The 14,905-nt window shown below is 37.6% G+C and overlaps 1 protein-coding gene across 5 annotated transcripts in view; it reads right to left on the bottom strand.

Moving 5' to 3' along the window:
- NAV3 (neuron navigator 3) overlaps positions 1 to 14,905 on the bottom strand; it is an 859,400-nt gene that overhangs the window by 610,441 nt on the left and 234,054 nt on the right. For all 5 annotated transcript variants that reach the window (XM_057487521.1, XM_057487524.1, XM_057487525.1 and 2 more), the window contains exon 2: positions 10,367 to 10,762. In XM_057487521.1, the coding sequence (XP_057343504.1) occupies positions 10,367 to 10,438 (72 nt within the window). In that variant the 5' untranslated portion in view covers positions 10,439 to 10,762. The remainder of the gene's footprint in view (positions 1 to 10,366; positions 10,763 to 14,905) is intronic.

The raw sequence follows: 14,905 nt of genomic DNA, 5'->3' as shown, positions 1-14,905 counted from the left end.
AGTTTAATAAAAAAACAAAAAGGCTTCTATAGATTTACATTATTCAGATTCTTAACAATATGTTAACAAATTAGGTATTTTCAATAACATAAATTATTTGATATGTAATTTTCATACACATAGAAATCATGCCAAACATAGGTAGATAAAAATTTTAAATAAATCATAGACAACTAAGCAAAACAAAATGAGGCAACCTGGTGAGTTCTGTGACCCTGGGCAGGTCTGTCCCTGGAGCAGATATAGAGGGTATCTGGCGTGTAGCTCCACAGCTGTGGGGTGAATGTGAAGGTGGACAGAAATGCAGGGAAAAGTGCTGCATAAATTATTGGCAAATATTCAAATATTGGTTAAGAGCCTAATCCACTTTGTTATACAAGGCGAAAGTGATGGATATAGACACTCATTAGTAATGCAGTAAATACAATAAAATGTGTTTTACTGTGTGTGTGTGTGTGTGTGTGTGTGTGTGTGTGTGTGTGTGTTACCTACGTCAGAGCTCTAGTAGGCACTCCATAAATACAGAAGTACACATTGAATTCAGCTGAAATTCTGTCTCATTTAAATTTGCGTTCAATTCTTAAACTGATAATTTCCATCTTTAAACTAAACATTATGCTACAATACCATACATACTACAACTAAAAGCAGCATTACTAACCTGAATCTACCAACCTCTTTCTCTATCTCTAAAGCAATAACTTCCCAAAGCCTCGTTAGTTAACCAGAAGATAGCAAGCAATATGTAGTATCTTTTGAATATACTGTAGGACATTCTTAGCCAAGAAGTACTTCCATTAGGCACTAAGGAACTACTTTACCATTATGCAAAAATGCTCACAAGAAATTGCTTCTAAAACTGGCAATTTAACATTGCACATTTTTAATGAAATTTTGACCAACTACACTGTCCAGGGTAATGTATATCAAGAAGTATCTATAAGGGATAGTTTATTCTCTAAAAATGTAAAAAAATTGATCATGGAGAATGATTCCAAAATGATAAAACTGTATCTATTTTTATTGCATTAATGCTTAGAATCAACATCTCAAGATTCAAATTGGAGCACAATAGTCATACTTTTCTATGAAACTTGCAAATAATTGAATATACAAAAGTTATTTTGAAGTCAAGGAAAAATCAATACATATGGGATGGAGTCCTAAAATTGATTTTTCACTCAGTTGTTGAAAATTGTGAGTGTATTTTCCATACACATCATGTAAGAAACGCTGCTTAGGATCCCAGACCAATTGAAAAAACTACCTATTGCAGCTAAATGACTAGTAATAGAAGTCCTGAGCCAGTGTCCGTGAACTCCTCTAAAATCAAAGCTCTCTTGATCACCAAGTGATATGGAGGAGGAAGATCAAGGCAGAGAAACTGTAGTTACGGTAGCATAATGTAAATACTTTGAAAGCAAGCATCATATCTTATCAATATACTTCTCCATGTTCTGTTATATACATTTTAAAAAATACAGAAAAGTTAAAGAATTTTACAGGGAACAGCTATATACCTACCACTAGCCTCTACAATTAACATTTTACTGTGCTTCATCATGTATCTTTGTTACATACAATTTTTACATTCTCAGTATCATGTTGGTAATGACAGAAATAAAGCAGGCACAGCTGATGCACTGAGGACTTTCCCCATGCTCAACATTCTCTTTTCCTCTTGAAAATAGAAATTAACTTATACTAATATTTAGTATTTAGAAAGTTAAGTTTTTATTCAAAATGTACCATGAATTAAGGAAAACTTTTTTTGTTCAGCATACCATGGCCAGAAAATATTTTGGTTTCTCAAACTTGTCATTCTAAGGAAAGTAAGTCTTTGAACTCACAGACTGCTCAACTGGCTGAGCTCTAGTCACACGTGGACCTTAAATCCATATTTTTTGATAAACTATCCAGAGTGTCCACCACCCTCTGACTCTTTCCAGGAAACAGGCATGCCGAGCCTCAGTCTCCAAAGGACCACTAAACCAAGTTCCATATAAATCAGGGAAGAATGCTCAGACCCACAGGAAAATTCTACCCTGGGGCAAGGGTGAGTAATCTAGGACTGGTGGATTAGTTTCACTTCCATGTGATTGTGGCGTGTGTGTGCGTGTGTGTGTGTGTGCGCGCGCACGTGCGCACGCACGTGTGCTTTGTCCCACTCCCAAATAAAAAGCCTTTCACCTTTTGGGGAACCTGGTTCCTGAAAACAATTTAAGAGTGTTTAATTTGTTAAACATAGATGGGAGAGAGAAGTCTGAAATGGGCCTCTGTGAGTGGAGCTGATGTGGATGTCATTCAGCACCAACGCTTCCAGGGGCTCACAGGAAGTCAAGTGATGAGGAGGGAGTGACTTCTACCCATCAGCTCATTCTGGCCTCTGTCCACAGAGACCACATCCAACTGCCTACTTCCCCCGCAAGAGCTATGAGTTACTGAGTGTTTTCTAGGCACAAGGCATAGCTCCAAATGCTTTACATGCAATTGTTTTCAATACTCCCGTTCTATGAAACAACACAAAGGAGAAAAGAAGGAAAAGACAGAAGAGTAATTTGACAAAGTCCCAGAGCCAAAAATTAAACTCAGAAGTCTTACTCTAGATCTATTGCTCTTACTTACTACACTCTTTTGTATCAGGTCCTCCCAAGGACACTGCTAGCCTGCCTGGTCAGGTCATGAGTGAGAAAGGGGGTCATGTTTCATTATTGACAGTGATCCTTTCTGCTAAAGGTACGTCATGGGCATCACCATTTTCCACCACTGTATTGCTCGTTCACGGCAAGCTCACCTCACGGGGTCCTCCTCTTGGCACAGGCTGTCTCTATCCACCTCCATCCATACAACTAACTTGGTTGGCATTTTCAGGTCTGCTCATTGGAAAAATGATTCCAACTTTGAGAGACTAGAAAGCCCAGATTTGGCTGCTGGACTTAAAGGCACCAAAGCCTCTCAAAGAAGACCTACATTTAGAGAATTTGGGAGAATTTATATGCATATTCTTCATAATGTTAGTCCTTTGTTCCCACTGAGCCATTGCTATTTGTATATATAGCTTCCTTGGCATGGAACCCTAGAGGAAAAGAGTGAATAGGAGAATTTCACATAAAAAGCCATCCCAAATCCCCAACACCAGATTCACTAAATGCCTTGTGTTCTGTTGGATTTGAGTGAATAGGGTGAAGACAAGAGATGGAAAGAGGTGCTGGCAGCTCCTTCAGCACAACTGCTCAGGACAATTTCAGTTGCAGAGGCCGACAGTGGGGCAGCAGTGGGTGGTGGCAGCAGCTGTCTGTGAGGCACCTGCCAACTGGGTGCTTGCGAGGCGGGGCCAGCCGCCCTGTGCGAGTGTTGGCAGTATCATCTGTCTGGGTATGCACTCAGGATATCCAAGAATACAACAGGAATGAATAAGCAAGATAAAAGAATTCTTGAGGAACGTAAATTTAAAATAGATGCATCACCATCGAGTCTAATACTAGCAGATTGAAACAAATACACTGTATGGATTCCAGAGCTCTAGATATAGACTGTCTTAATTTAGGTTTCCATCAGAGCAGACCCTGAAATAATGATTTAAGTGCAAGTAGTTCATTTGTGTGGTGATTCCTGGAAAAGCAGGGAGGGGAGTCAGGGATGGGGTACAGGAACCAGAAGATGGAATATAAAACGCATCTTTTCACAATTGGCAACTAGAGCTTAATCTGTGGAGCTCCCAGACAAGGTCTCTAGGACAGGGCTTCTCAGATATCACTGCGCCTTAGAATCACCTGGGGATCTTGTTAAAATGCACATTCTAATTCATGTGGGGCCTGAGACTCTGCATTTCTTATATGCACCCAGGTAAGAATGCTGCTGCCCCTCAGAACACAAATGAAGACCAAATATTTAAGGTTTTCTGCTTATTTCTCATACAAAGTTTCCAAATTTTCACACAAATTTGACAGAATTTCTTATGTCCACTGCTTTTGTAACATGGCATTAAATCTGCTGTTTCATGTCAATCTTATCCCTGGCATTGTATATTCACACTGACTATCATCAGATTTAGAGACATCTGGTCTGTCCCTCTGTAAGGAAAACATAAAAAATTCTGCCCACCACGTCCTGGGGCTGTCCAATCGAGGGCTTTGCTCACCCACAGGTAGCCTGTCCTTAAAAAGCAAATCAGGCATCTCAGCGTGCCCCTAACTCATCTCTGGCTCTCTGACTCTGTGTGCACACCTTGTTCTCCCCCCCACCCCACTTCATTCTAGTGCTAACTCACATTCTGATTTTGTGATTAGTCTCAAGTCTTAGGCCCTTGGAAATAAGCAGAAGTCTACGTCCCTGATTTTGACACTCAAAGCCCCTTCCTGGTTCATTTCCCCGCATCTGTAGGTTCCTGCCATCTGGCTACTTCAGCATAAGCTTCCTGGAATTTCAGGGCACCTGTTTATACTCACCTGGAATGTCAAGAGATGCCATCGGGTATGGCTGAATGATCATTTTACAATGCCTGTGCTCTGTTCAAATGTATATATTTATATGGCCAAATGGAGAAAAGTCCCAGCCCCTTTTAAAACACAAGCCTAAAGAGAAACTGACAGAGATATGATTGGCCACTTAATACAGGCCACAAACTATGATATTTTCTTTAAAAAGTTTATATATACATACATACATATATATATACACACATGCACATCTATACATATACATACATAAATACTAGATACAAAAATATAAAAATATAGTGATATATGTATAAAAAGATGAGAGCAAATTGGTGTATTAGTGTATTTCAAGTTTTATGTGTTGTGTATATATATATTTTTTCAATGTATTTCAGAAGAAAATAATTTGTCTCAGTCATTCCTTTATGAAATGATAAACATCACAAGAACTCACATGTTAATATCAAGACAAAGAAAGGGGCTTAAGGAGAAGTGGAAATTAAACCTTACTAAATTTATTAATCATATGTTAGTAATCATTATTATTGAAATCATAATTAATGACAATAACAATAACAACTTACAGATAATTCTGCCTTCAAAATGTTAGAAACCCATATCACATAACTCAAGTATTATATATCTCAAGCCTGTCTATTTATCTACATGAAGATTATGTGGTCATTATATCTGTTGACATTTTAAATACACCAATCAGGAAAAAGAACATGATCTAATTTAGAACAAAGAAGGAGAACCATAAGCATAGCATATAGTATTCACTTTCATCTATTTCCAGTTCTTCCTGTTATCCCAAGGTTGTGTACATTGAAAATGTATACTGCCAAGTAAAAGAAGCAAGAGGCCATACAACCTTCAGAAGCCTATTGGACGACCACCTATGATATGACAGGAGAAGTTTTAAAGGAGTTTCTACCCAAGTTTAGACCTGAGAGAGAAGTTCCTAGGATCCCTGCTGAGCAAACAAAGCACCCACCTTATCTGACTCGTCCTTAGAGAGCTCCAGGCAAAGTGGCTCTTCGCAGCACCTTGTTTTTAAGAGACAATGGAGCAGCAGAAAGAGGAATTAGGGCCAGTCCTAACCAGTGCCACTGCATGCCACAATCCCAGTACTAGTGTCTTTGCGAATGAGACATTCATATTTTTGTCTGCACATGTATTCCAGATTTGTATAACAACATTGCCAAATGGCTGCTCGATGTACTTCAAAAGTTAAAAGTTTGGATGATCAGCAACTGAATGACTAACCAATTTTGTTGAAACCCCCAGACATTCCACTCATATTAGCAGTCATGCTTCAGGATCAGATGATTAATAAATGATGCAGTTTTGTTTCAGAAACCCCATCCTCCCTCCTGGTCCTTTTAACGTATCTTGTACAGACTAACAAAAAAGAAGTCAGGCCAATTTATAAAAAATCAAGCACCATTTAAGGAGGCAATCCTTCCAGAAGATCAAGGAACAAAAGGCTGGACCTATTCTAAGCCTTCTCTTCTTCAGTGACCTATCTTCATATTTTATCTTAAGATGACATCTTTAATCATTTTCCAACATAAATAATTTCCAGTGGTCTTCAACACCTGTGAGAATAATTCCGATACACTTCTTGAGACCTACATGATGCTGTTTTACCATCACTGCAAGAAAATGCAACAAATGCAGTCCAAATGGAAAGAGTCAGCACACTAAAAAATAGTAAAAGAACAACTGGGCTAGCTTTAAATTGATAAAGTACGTTTGCTGTGTAAGGTATTGACTATCTCTAGTAGGTAAAGCTTTCAGTAAAATTAGTAGACTGTCTAACACAGTTGTACATGGGTACACAGCTGGACTGCACTTCTGTTTAATGTCAAATTAAAACAACAGAACTAGTCTGTGTGAATAGACTGTTGAAGTGCTTGCTGTCCCCTGCAGATGATCCTTTCTCTAACCCCCCATTTAAACTTGATTTTAAGTCCACGATATCACAGAAGCTCCCTTTAAATAACACACTTTCTCCAGATCAGCATCCCCTTTTATATTAATTCATACAATCATTTATTTCATTTTACATGATTTTTCCACACTCCAAACACTCATTCACTACATCCAGTGTGTGTCACTTGAGAAATAATTGCCATCTCTTAGAAAGATGTATATTGGAACTTATCCTGAAGTTTTTGCCTGGCAGTGTGAAAATAATGCTAATGAACATGTAAAACACATGATTTTTAGGAAGTAAAAATTGAGATGACATTTCCAGAAAAGTAAGTATCTCTGCATATATGCAATAATACTGCTCATCCCTTTCTGGTTTGGAGAATAGAGAAACAAAATCATTCCAACAAGTCAGTATTTATTGCATATAGAGAATAGAGAAACAAAATCATTCCAACAAGTCAGTATTTATTGCATATCATTGTCATTAATTTCAAAATGTGTATCCTGCTACTCTTTTTAGCAGTACCTAGTAAATTACTGGCTATGACAAATGCTTTGGTTTACTACACAAATAATCATGGAGCGGTAAGGCAGTGTCCCAGGGCTGTCTGAACTGCAAACTGCTGCAATTAGACTGACAGTAAAATCCACTGAGCTCTGCTTTTCAGTTCAAGGTCACAATTAATTGTATAGAAGTGACATTTGCAACTATTGGGCTTTCACGATTCTGGGAGCTTTTGCAAAAAAAATCCTACAAAGCAATAAAATAAGTGAAAAAGCAATATACCAACCTCACTGGCATCAATGAGAAAACAAGGGTCAAAAGGTCAAGTTTTCAAAAATAAAACACCTCATTACAGCATTCAGGAGCTTTAAGATGCCATGATAAATTTCCAATGCAGAACATTCCAGAAACTGTTTGCCAAGAGCCACATTATGTGCCAATACTAACTGAAAGTTGTACTAATAAAAATCACAGAAATCAAAAAGGCAATTGAATTCCACCTACCCTGTACTAATCCAAGCATTCTCACCTCCCCTAAGATCCACATCTTTGGTTCATCTGTGATGAAGAACACTTCAGAGAGGACTTGTGGATATGATACTTTTTAACTCTCAGATGTTTTCCTCTGTTCAGATTTAGTAAGGAGATGCAGCAGTATTTAAAAGAAGCCCAAAAAGTCACATATACTTTTGAGCTCTTTAATTTTAAACAATAACCTATACATTTTTTTTTTTAGTATACTCTGAAGAGCCGATCATTATTTTTGCAGAACCAAATCTCTTAAGGAGGTAAAAAGCAGCTTTTATCTCTGTAGGAAGATACTTTCTTAATAAGTAGGAAGGAACCATGCATGTACCCGGTGTATAGTAAGCACTCTATAAATTACGCCTTCCCTGATACTCATCTACTCACTGCAACAGAACAGATACAAACTCACAAGTTCAGTATCCTAAGAGTTTCTACTTAAAAGCAGAGCACAATGATTACAAAAAACAAAAGCTAGTGAGCTAATTGTAGACTGAACAAAGAAATCAGTCTTGCAGTGTCTCCAAAGTAGGAGACTATATTGAAGCCAATTCAATATACATTGCTTTGAATGTTTACAATATAACAAACGCTTGAGAAAAGAACTCGCTTTTCAGTAATACCAAAAAGATGCTTCACCTTTGGATTAAGTTGTGAGTTAGAATAAATGCATTTTATTTTACTGATGTGGAACATCGTGTCTGTTAAATTCATCATGGAGTACAAACACTTGAAGTAATTACCTCTATGACTTTATAATCTCTACTGGCAATTGCATGATGGCAGGACTGTATCCAGAGCTTTGTATACAAAGATTTATGATGTTACATTTCATTTTTCTCCTTAATACAAACTCCCAAAGCTGTCATTGAGACTAGGCATTGAGGCTGATACACAATAAATCTGAACAATAAACATTGATTAATTGATCAATCAGTATCTTCATCTCTGGCTTATTCACTGACTGCCCACACCAACTGAGTGACCAGGAAATCATTACACCACCACTTTCCATGTTAATACTACTCATTGGAAATGCTCATTCTTCCACCATCTCCCCACCAACCAGAAAATGGGGCTACAGTGAAATGAGGGGCCTCTTGTCCAAGAAAACCAAACCGGTCTTTTTAACTTTCCCACAGAATCATGGCTTTCCATATTTTGTATAAACTCTATTACTATTCTTTTTGAGCTGAACAGTCCTTTGTGGATTGGCCTGGGAAACTAAGCATCATTACAGATTATTGTTTAAAGTTCCATACGAGGAATTTTCAGAGTGACCTTCAGAATTCATTCTATTGTTCAGCTTGCAATCTCTCTTCTGTGTTTGCAGAAACTACCTCTTGTTTAGGAATAGAAAGGATAGCAAGTACAGAAGTACTTTTCTTTTCTGCCAGAAGAGCAGAACTTCTGTCAAAAATTAGAACTCTGTAATGTTAACTGCTTACTGATTACTCACTTCCCTCTTCTCTCACCCACTACAGTAGGCAAATTACTCTCAGAGGTAAGGACACTTTTAAAAGTTGGACAGAGAACAATGATTAAATGGCCCCTCAGTAGCTAAGAAATTGCAGAGCACACTTTAGATGGAAACTTAGCTTGCCTTCTTATCTGGATTAACATCCTTAGTGCCGGTAGGGGAAACAAACAAACAAAAGCACTGACCATTTGCAACACCAATAGCATTCTTGGTAATACACTTGTTTGTTCAGAAATTTATATCCACACTAAATTGAAAATTGATTCCAGGCATGTTGGATTTTACAGTATCTAGTATTTTCCAAGATTTATTTATACTGCAGGTAAACCCAATGAATGAACCAAACTGGGCATAAATAATCCATCCATTTCTGCCTGGATTGATGCAGAGGAATCACTGTAGCTCCCATTCTAATGGCATTGGTCATCATGTCAGAAAAATTAATAAGCTATTGACTCTGTACAGCCTCTTCTACACTTCTTACCTCTAAAACTGTGAAAGAGTTAGTTGTTTACTGAGGGTACAAAGTGACTAGTAAACAAATTTCTAAGACAGATACAAAAGCAAACCTTAATCATGCCCCTCAGACACAGGTCTAACTAAAAATCTCCTTTCCCTTCTCTCGTTACTCCTTTCTTTTGTTCCTTGGCCACTGGGTCCCCACACTCCTCTCCTGTGCTAATGGAGTCAATGAAAACACCCCAAAGATAATCTTATTATGAGTGGGCTTTCTCTCCTGGGCACCCTCTCTGACCCTTCTGATAAGTGCTGTCTAGATGGTTCTCACTACAATGCAGCAGTTTAGGAGGTAAGAGTTTCTAAAAAGGTTTAAAAAAAATGTGGTTTAAATGCAACCCTTGGCATTCAATTCCCAGCTTCTTACTCAGGAGCTCTCTAAACCCTTAAAAAAATATATTAGCACAATCCTCTTTTGATATTTTCCATTAGTTCCCTCAACAACACACTTGGAAGAGTCAAACCAAAGCATAAAGTCACCTCAACACTCTCCAGGCCAGCTGTAAAAATGAGAAGGCTTCTGCCCCAAGGACATGAAACTGGAGCACTTCAACTGCAACAATGCCTCTGCTAACAGAAGCAAAGCAGGTGTTCTCTTCTAGGAGACCTCGGACTGCCCCATTACTCCAGAGACACCCCACGACCCACCCCTCACCCTGGATCTCGGAACACCATTCACATGAGGTCAGCCCAACAGGCCACAAGGATGAAGTCAAGAGAGAACACAATGGAATCCTTTGCCAACCCACTGGGTGGATGAATTCAGGAGACTTAAAAGAAACAAAACCACCAACTGGTAATGAATTCCAGACCCATAGCAACATTTGGCTATCAGGCAGGATTTATTTCCATGAAATAATAGATTGTTTTATCTCCTAAAGCACATCCATTTCCAATTTACAAAATTCTCTATAAGCATAAACTAAGAGGCCCAAGCAAAAGGAAATTAATTTGCATTACCTTCTTCTGATCTTCTAGCTTGTGACTCACTGGATTCTTCCCATGTCTGTTCATCTCTGAAGACAAATCCATCCCATCAGATCTTACCCTCCAGAATGGAATCTCTTCACGAAAGCAGGAAACTAATCCAAGACACAGTCACCGGGAGAACCCCGGCATGCCGCGTTCCCGTCGCACAACACCTCTCTCCATCAACTCCAAGGAAGGATTAAAAAATCCATTGATTGAATGGAAAAAAATGAATTTTGCAATTTACTCCTGGGACTTTCCAAATCAGCATATCGTTTTTAAATGCTGACACCTCAAAAGCAAAATATTCCTCCAGGAAATTTAACTCCAACTGCTATCTTTTTCTTTCTTCACAGTTTTCCATTTTCATAAATAATTCCTGTAAACCTGTGATAAAAAAAAAGCACACAGTTAATTCTCCCCTACCACTTATAGTACAATTAATTAAAACTTCTCATCTTAAATATCCTATTTAGAAAAAAATGTTAGGCATGGTTTATATTTCACATAAAAGTAACAGCAAGTGAAAGGCATTATTTTTTATCCCTACCGTCTTTAAAATAGCAATTATAACACCTGAGCCAAAACAGAATATTAAAACCAGGATTTCCAGAACATCAAAGCTAAAAATCAGCAGGAAATGTACATACACTCATCAGCCATGTGTATATGCTCCATGATTCCACCCATTAATTTCAGCAAAGAACTGCATTATTTAGAAAAGAGCCCAATATAACTAGACACTATATTAGAATGACACTCTCCATAAATAATTCTATTTAAAATTCAAAATGAATCTATAAAATGGTTATTATTACTCCATTTCAAGATGAGAAGGTTGAGAGAATAAGTAAACTTTTGTTAGCAAATAAGTAGTATATAACAAAACTAGAATTTGAATTCAGATACCTTTGGATTCAAAACTCACTCTTTGTGTTAGTATAGTTGTCTCCATTTTTATTATGTATTTGTCCACAAGTACAGCATAAAAGAGTTTGCCAATGCCTTGCTGGATTATGAATGCACAATGCACTCTATTTAAAAAGGATCATATAATCCAGTGGTTTCTAATCCCTGCTGGAAAACTGAAATGCCTGGGAGTAATCTTAATCAGACAGATTCCTTCAGTTCACCTAACCCTGCTAATTTAGAAGCTACAAGGTAGTGTTTGGAAATCTGTATTTTTTCTTATCTTCTAGATACTTCTGACTCAGAAAACCACAGAGAAATTGAAACCTCCCTCTACTGCAGGGCTTCTCAAACATGTTGTGTTTTGGAATCACCTAGGAAGCTTCAAAAACTACTGACTCTGTGTCACATCCCCAGAGACAGTGATTTAATTGGATAAAGCTTGAGAGCCCCTGCCCTAATATATAAATTTCCTTTACGTAGCTGTCCAGGCATGGCTTGAATACATTACACAAGAGGAAACTGAGTGTCTCAGGAGGCAGCTCTTTCCATACTGAGGCAGTTCTAGACTTTAGATAGTTCTTCATAATCTGAAGATAAAGTTGGCATTCCTCAGTATTTCTGTACATTTTAATTATTTATATCCTTGCAGTCATCAATGTACACAAATATTTTTAATTCCCCTTTTTACCAGACAGTTCTTCAAGTATTGCGTTGGCCAGGTGAACCATCCCTGGCACCTTCAACCATTCCTCACCACCTGACGATGTAAGAACTTTCCATGTGACCCACAAACTGTGCCATCCAGAAGCGAGCACAAAGGTCGACCAGGGCAAGCTCCCTTTAAGAACTCACCTCCAGGTCCCACAAAATACGCCAGGCCAGGCCAAGCATAAAATAAATGATGAAACAGAGAAGGCTTGAAACTTCAGCTCCTGAACTGCCTTTTGTACTTCCTCCACTAACTGTTTCCGGTCTAGCCAATCTTTTGCCTGAACCTTGCTCCTTCAGGGCCTCTGATCTGCCACATGGGTGTTTTTGGTTTGTGTACTAATGTGACTGTTAACCAGCAAAGGCGACAGCACAGGCAGAGGTTTTGACATGAGAGAAAACATGGCCAATTTGAGGAGCTTAAAGAAATTCAATGAAGAGTGGCTGAAAAATTTTAAGAAAGAATGTAGCATAATAGAATTTGTGACTTTACAAGTTCATCTTAACTGCAGTACGGAAAGCTGATGGGAGGGAGCAACACTTATGGAGGAAGCAGCTCAGTGGGGCCACTAGGAGAGGGCGATCAGAGAAGGAGACACGAGCATCTCGACTCATGTAGAGCTGACGGGATGCGAAGAATAACGACACTGAGTGGCTACGGAATTTAAAAGGTGGAGCTGACAGATTCGGTGATTGATTCGATGTAGTGTGGGTGTGTGGTTTAAGGGTACATAAGCATATGGATGATGATGTCATTATCTAAGACAGCAAATCCCACGAGAAGCACTTTGCACAGGAGATAAAAGACTGTAAAGCAAACAAAAGATGCTTGCTAAAATCCAGAAAGTTATAAGCCAATCTCACTGATAGACATAAGAAGTAAAAATCCTAAAGGAACATTAGCAGACTGAATCCAGCAATGTATAAAATGAATCGTACATCAATTCCAAGTGAGTATTATGCCAGAAATAAAAGATTGGTTTGAGATTTGAAAATCAATCAGTGCAATTCACCACGTTAAGAAAATGAGGAAGAAAAATGACATACTCATCTCTACTGGTGCAGAAATATAATTTGACGAATTAAACATTGATTCATGACAAAAAGAAAAACCTCTTGGTAAATAAGCAATAGAAAGAGACTTCCATAATCTTCTTTATCTGATAAAGTGTATTCACAAACATGCTTATTGGTGAAAAGTTAAAGACTTTCCATTTGCCTGGGACAGCACATGAATACCTCCTAATGACTCCTATTCAATTTTGTACTTAAAGTCCTACCCATGTTGTGCAACAAGAAATATATGAGAGACCGACAGAGAGGGAGGGAGGAGAGGATGCAGCCAAGCAGTATAATGAACATTTGGAAAGGGAGAAATAAAACTGTTATTTTATGTAAATGTCACAATGATGCATACAGGAAATATTAAAGAATCCAGAAATATAATACTAGAAAAAGTGGGTTTAGCAAGTTTCCTGGATATAAAGTCAATATATAACATTGTTTATATTTCTTTATAACAGCAACAGATATTGAGAAAATGAAACTTTGAAAAGATAGTATTACAGTGGCATTAAAAATACCAAATATCTTGGAATAAATCTCTTAAAAGATGTTAAAAACTTTATGATAAAGCAATAAACATCATCAAAAAATTAAGATCTAAATAAATAGAGGGTTATGACATATTCATAGACTATAAGATTCAGTACTGTAGAAATGACAGTTCGTGCCTAAAAAATTTATAGATTCAGTGCATTACTAATCAAAATTCTGTTTCCTTTTTTAATAACTTGACGAGATGTTTCCAAAATATATATGGAATGCAAAAGACCATGAAAATCCAAGACATTTATGAAGAACATGTTGCTACTATTTGCTCTACCAGATGTTAAAAAATATTATAAACCAACAGTAAATAAAATGGTGTATAACTGGTGTAAAGACAGACAAATATACCAATGGAATATAGAAAGCCCAGAGAGAAACTCTTAATACATATGGTCATCTGATTTATTACAAAGATGGAATTGCAAGGTAATGAGGGAAAAGTCTTTCCAATGAAGAATTCTGGTCAGTTGAATATCCATGTGAAAAAAAAAATGTTGGCCTGTGCTTCACACCAATAATCAATTCCAGGGGGATCACAGATCACAGGTAAAAACACAACATGAGGCTTTTGAGAGAATACTTTCATGGTCTGAAGGGAGGGAACATTTCTTAAGCCAGAGACAAAAAACACTAAAGAAAATAAAACACATAACTAAGGTTACATAAAAATCAAGAACTTTTATTCATCAGGTTACATCAGTAAGAAAACTTAACTCCAACTCTTGTAGTTATAATGCATATAACTACATGTAAAAACATTAAAAAATCAAGAAAAGACAGGCAACAGAAAAAAACACTTGAATAAGTGCTCCAAAAAAAATAATAGAGATGGAGACTGGATTAGTGGCTGCTGTAAGTCAGAGATGAGAAGAGAGGGTTAAGTCTCAAAGGGACAGTACAAGAAGGCTGGTGGTAATAGAACTGTGCTGCATCTTGATTGCAGAAGAAATTACATGAATCCACACATAGGATAAAATTGTGTGGAGCACTACACACACAAAGGAGTTTATGTAAGACTGGTGAAATATGAATAAACTCTGTGGATTGTACCATGTCAGGTCCCTGACTTCGATACTGCACAATTATGCAAGATGTTACCACTGAGGAAACTAGGGCAAGGGTATACAAGACTTCCTTGCACTTTTTCTTTCCCCTGCCATTTCCTGGAATCTGAAATTGTTTAAAAATAAAGACTGAAGAAAAAAAAGAGGATATATACCAACAAGTAAATAAATGAAACAGTGAACACGTGATTAACAGGAAAATGCTAATGTAAACCATGATGAGTCAGTCTAATTT

Source organism: Manis pentadactyla, chromosome 10 (genome assembly GCF_030020395.1).
Source record: "Manis pentadactyla isolate mManPen7 chromosome 10, mManPen7.hap1, whole genome shotgun sequence".
NCBI lineage: Eukaryota > Metazoa > Chordata > Mammalia > Pholidota > Manidae > Manis > Manis pentadactyla.
This window is presented reverse-complemented; position numbering and strand designations above follow the sequence as displayed.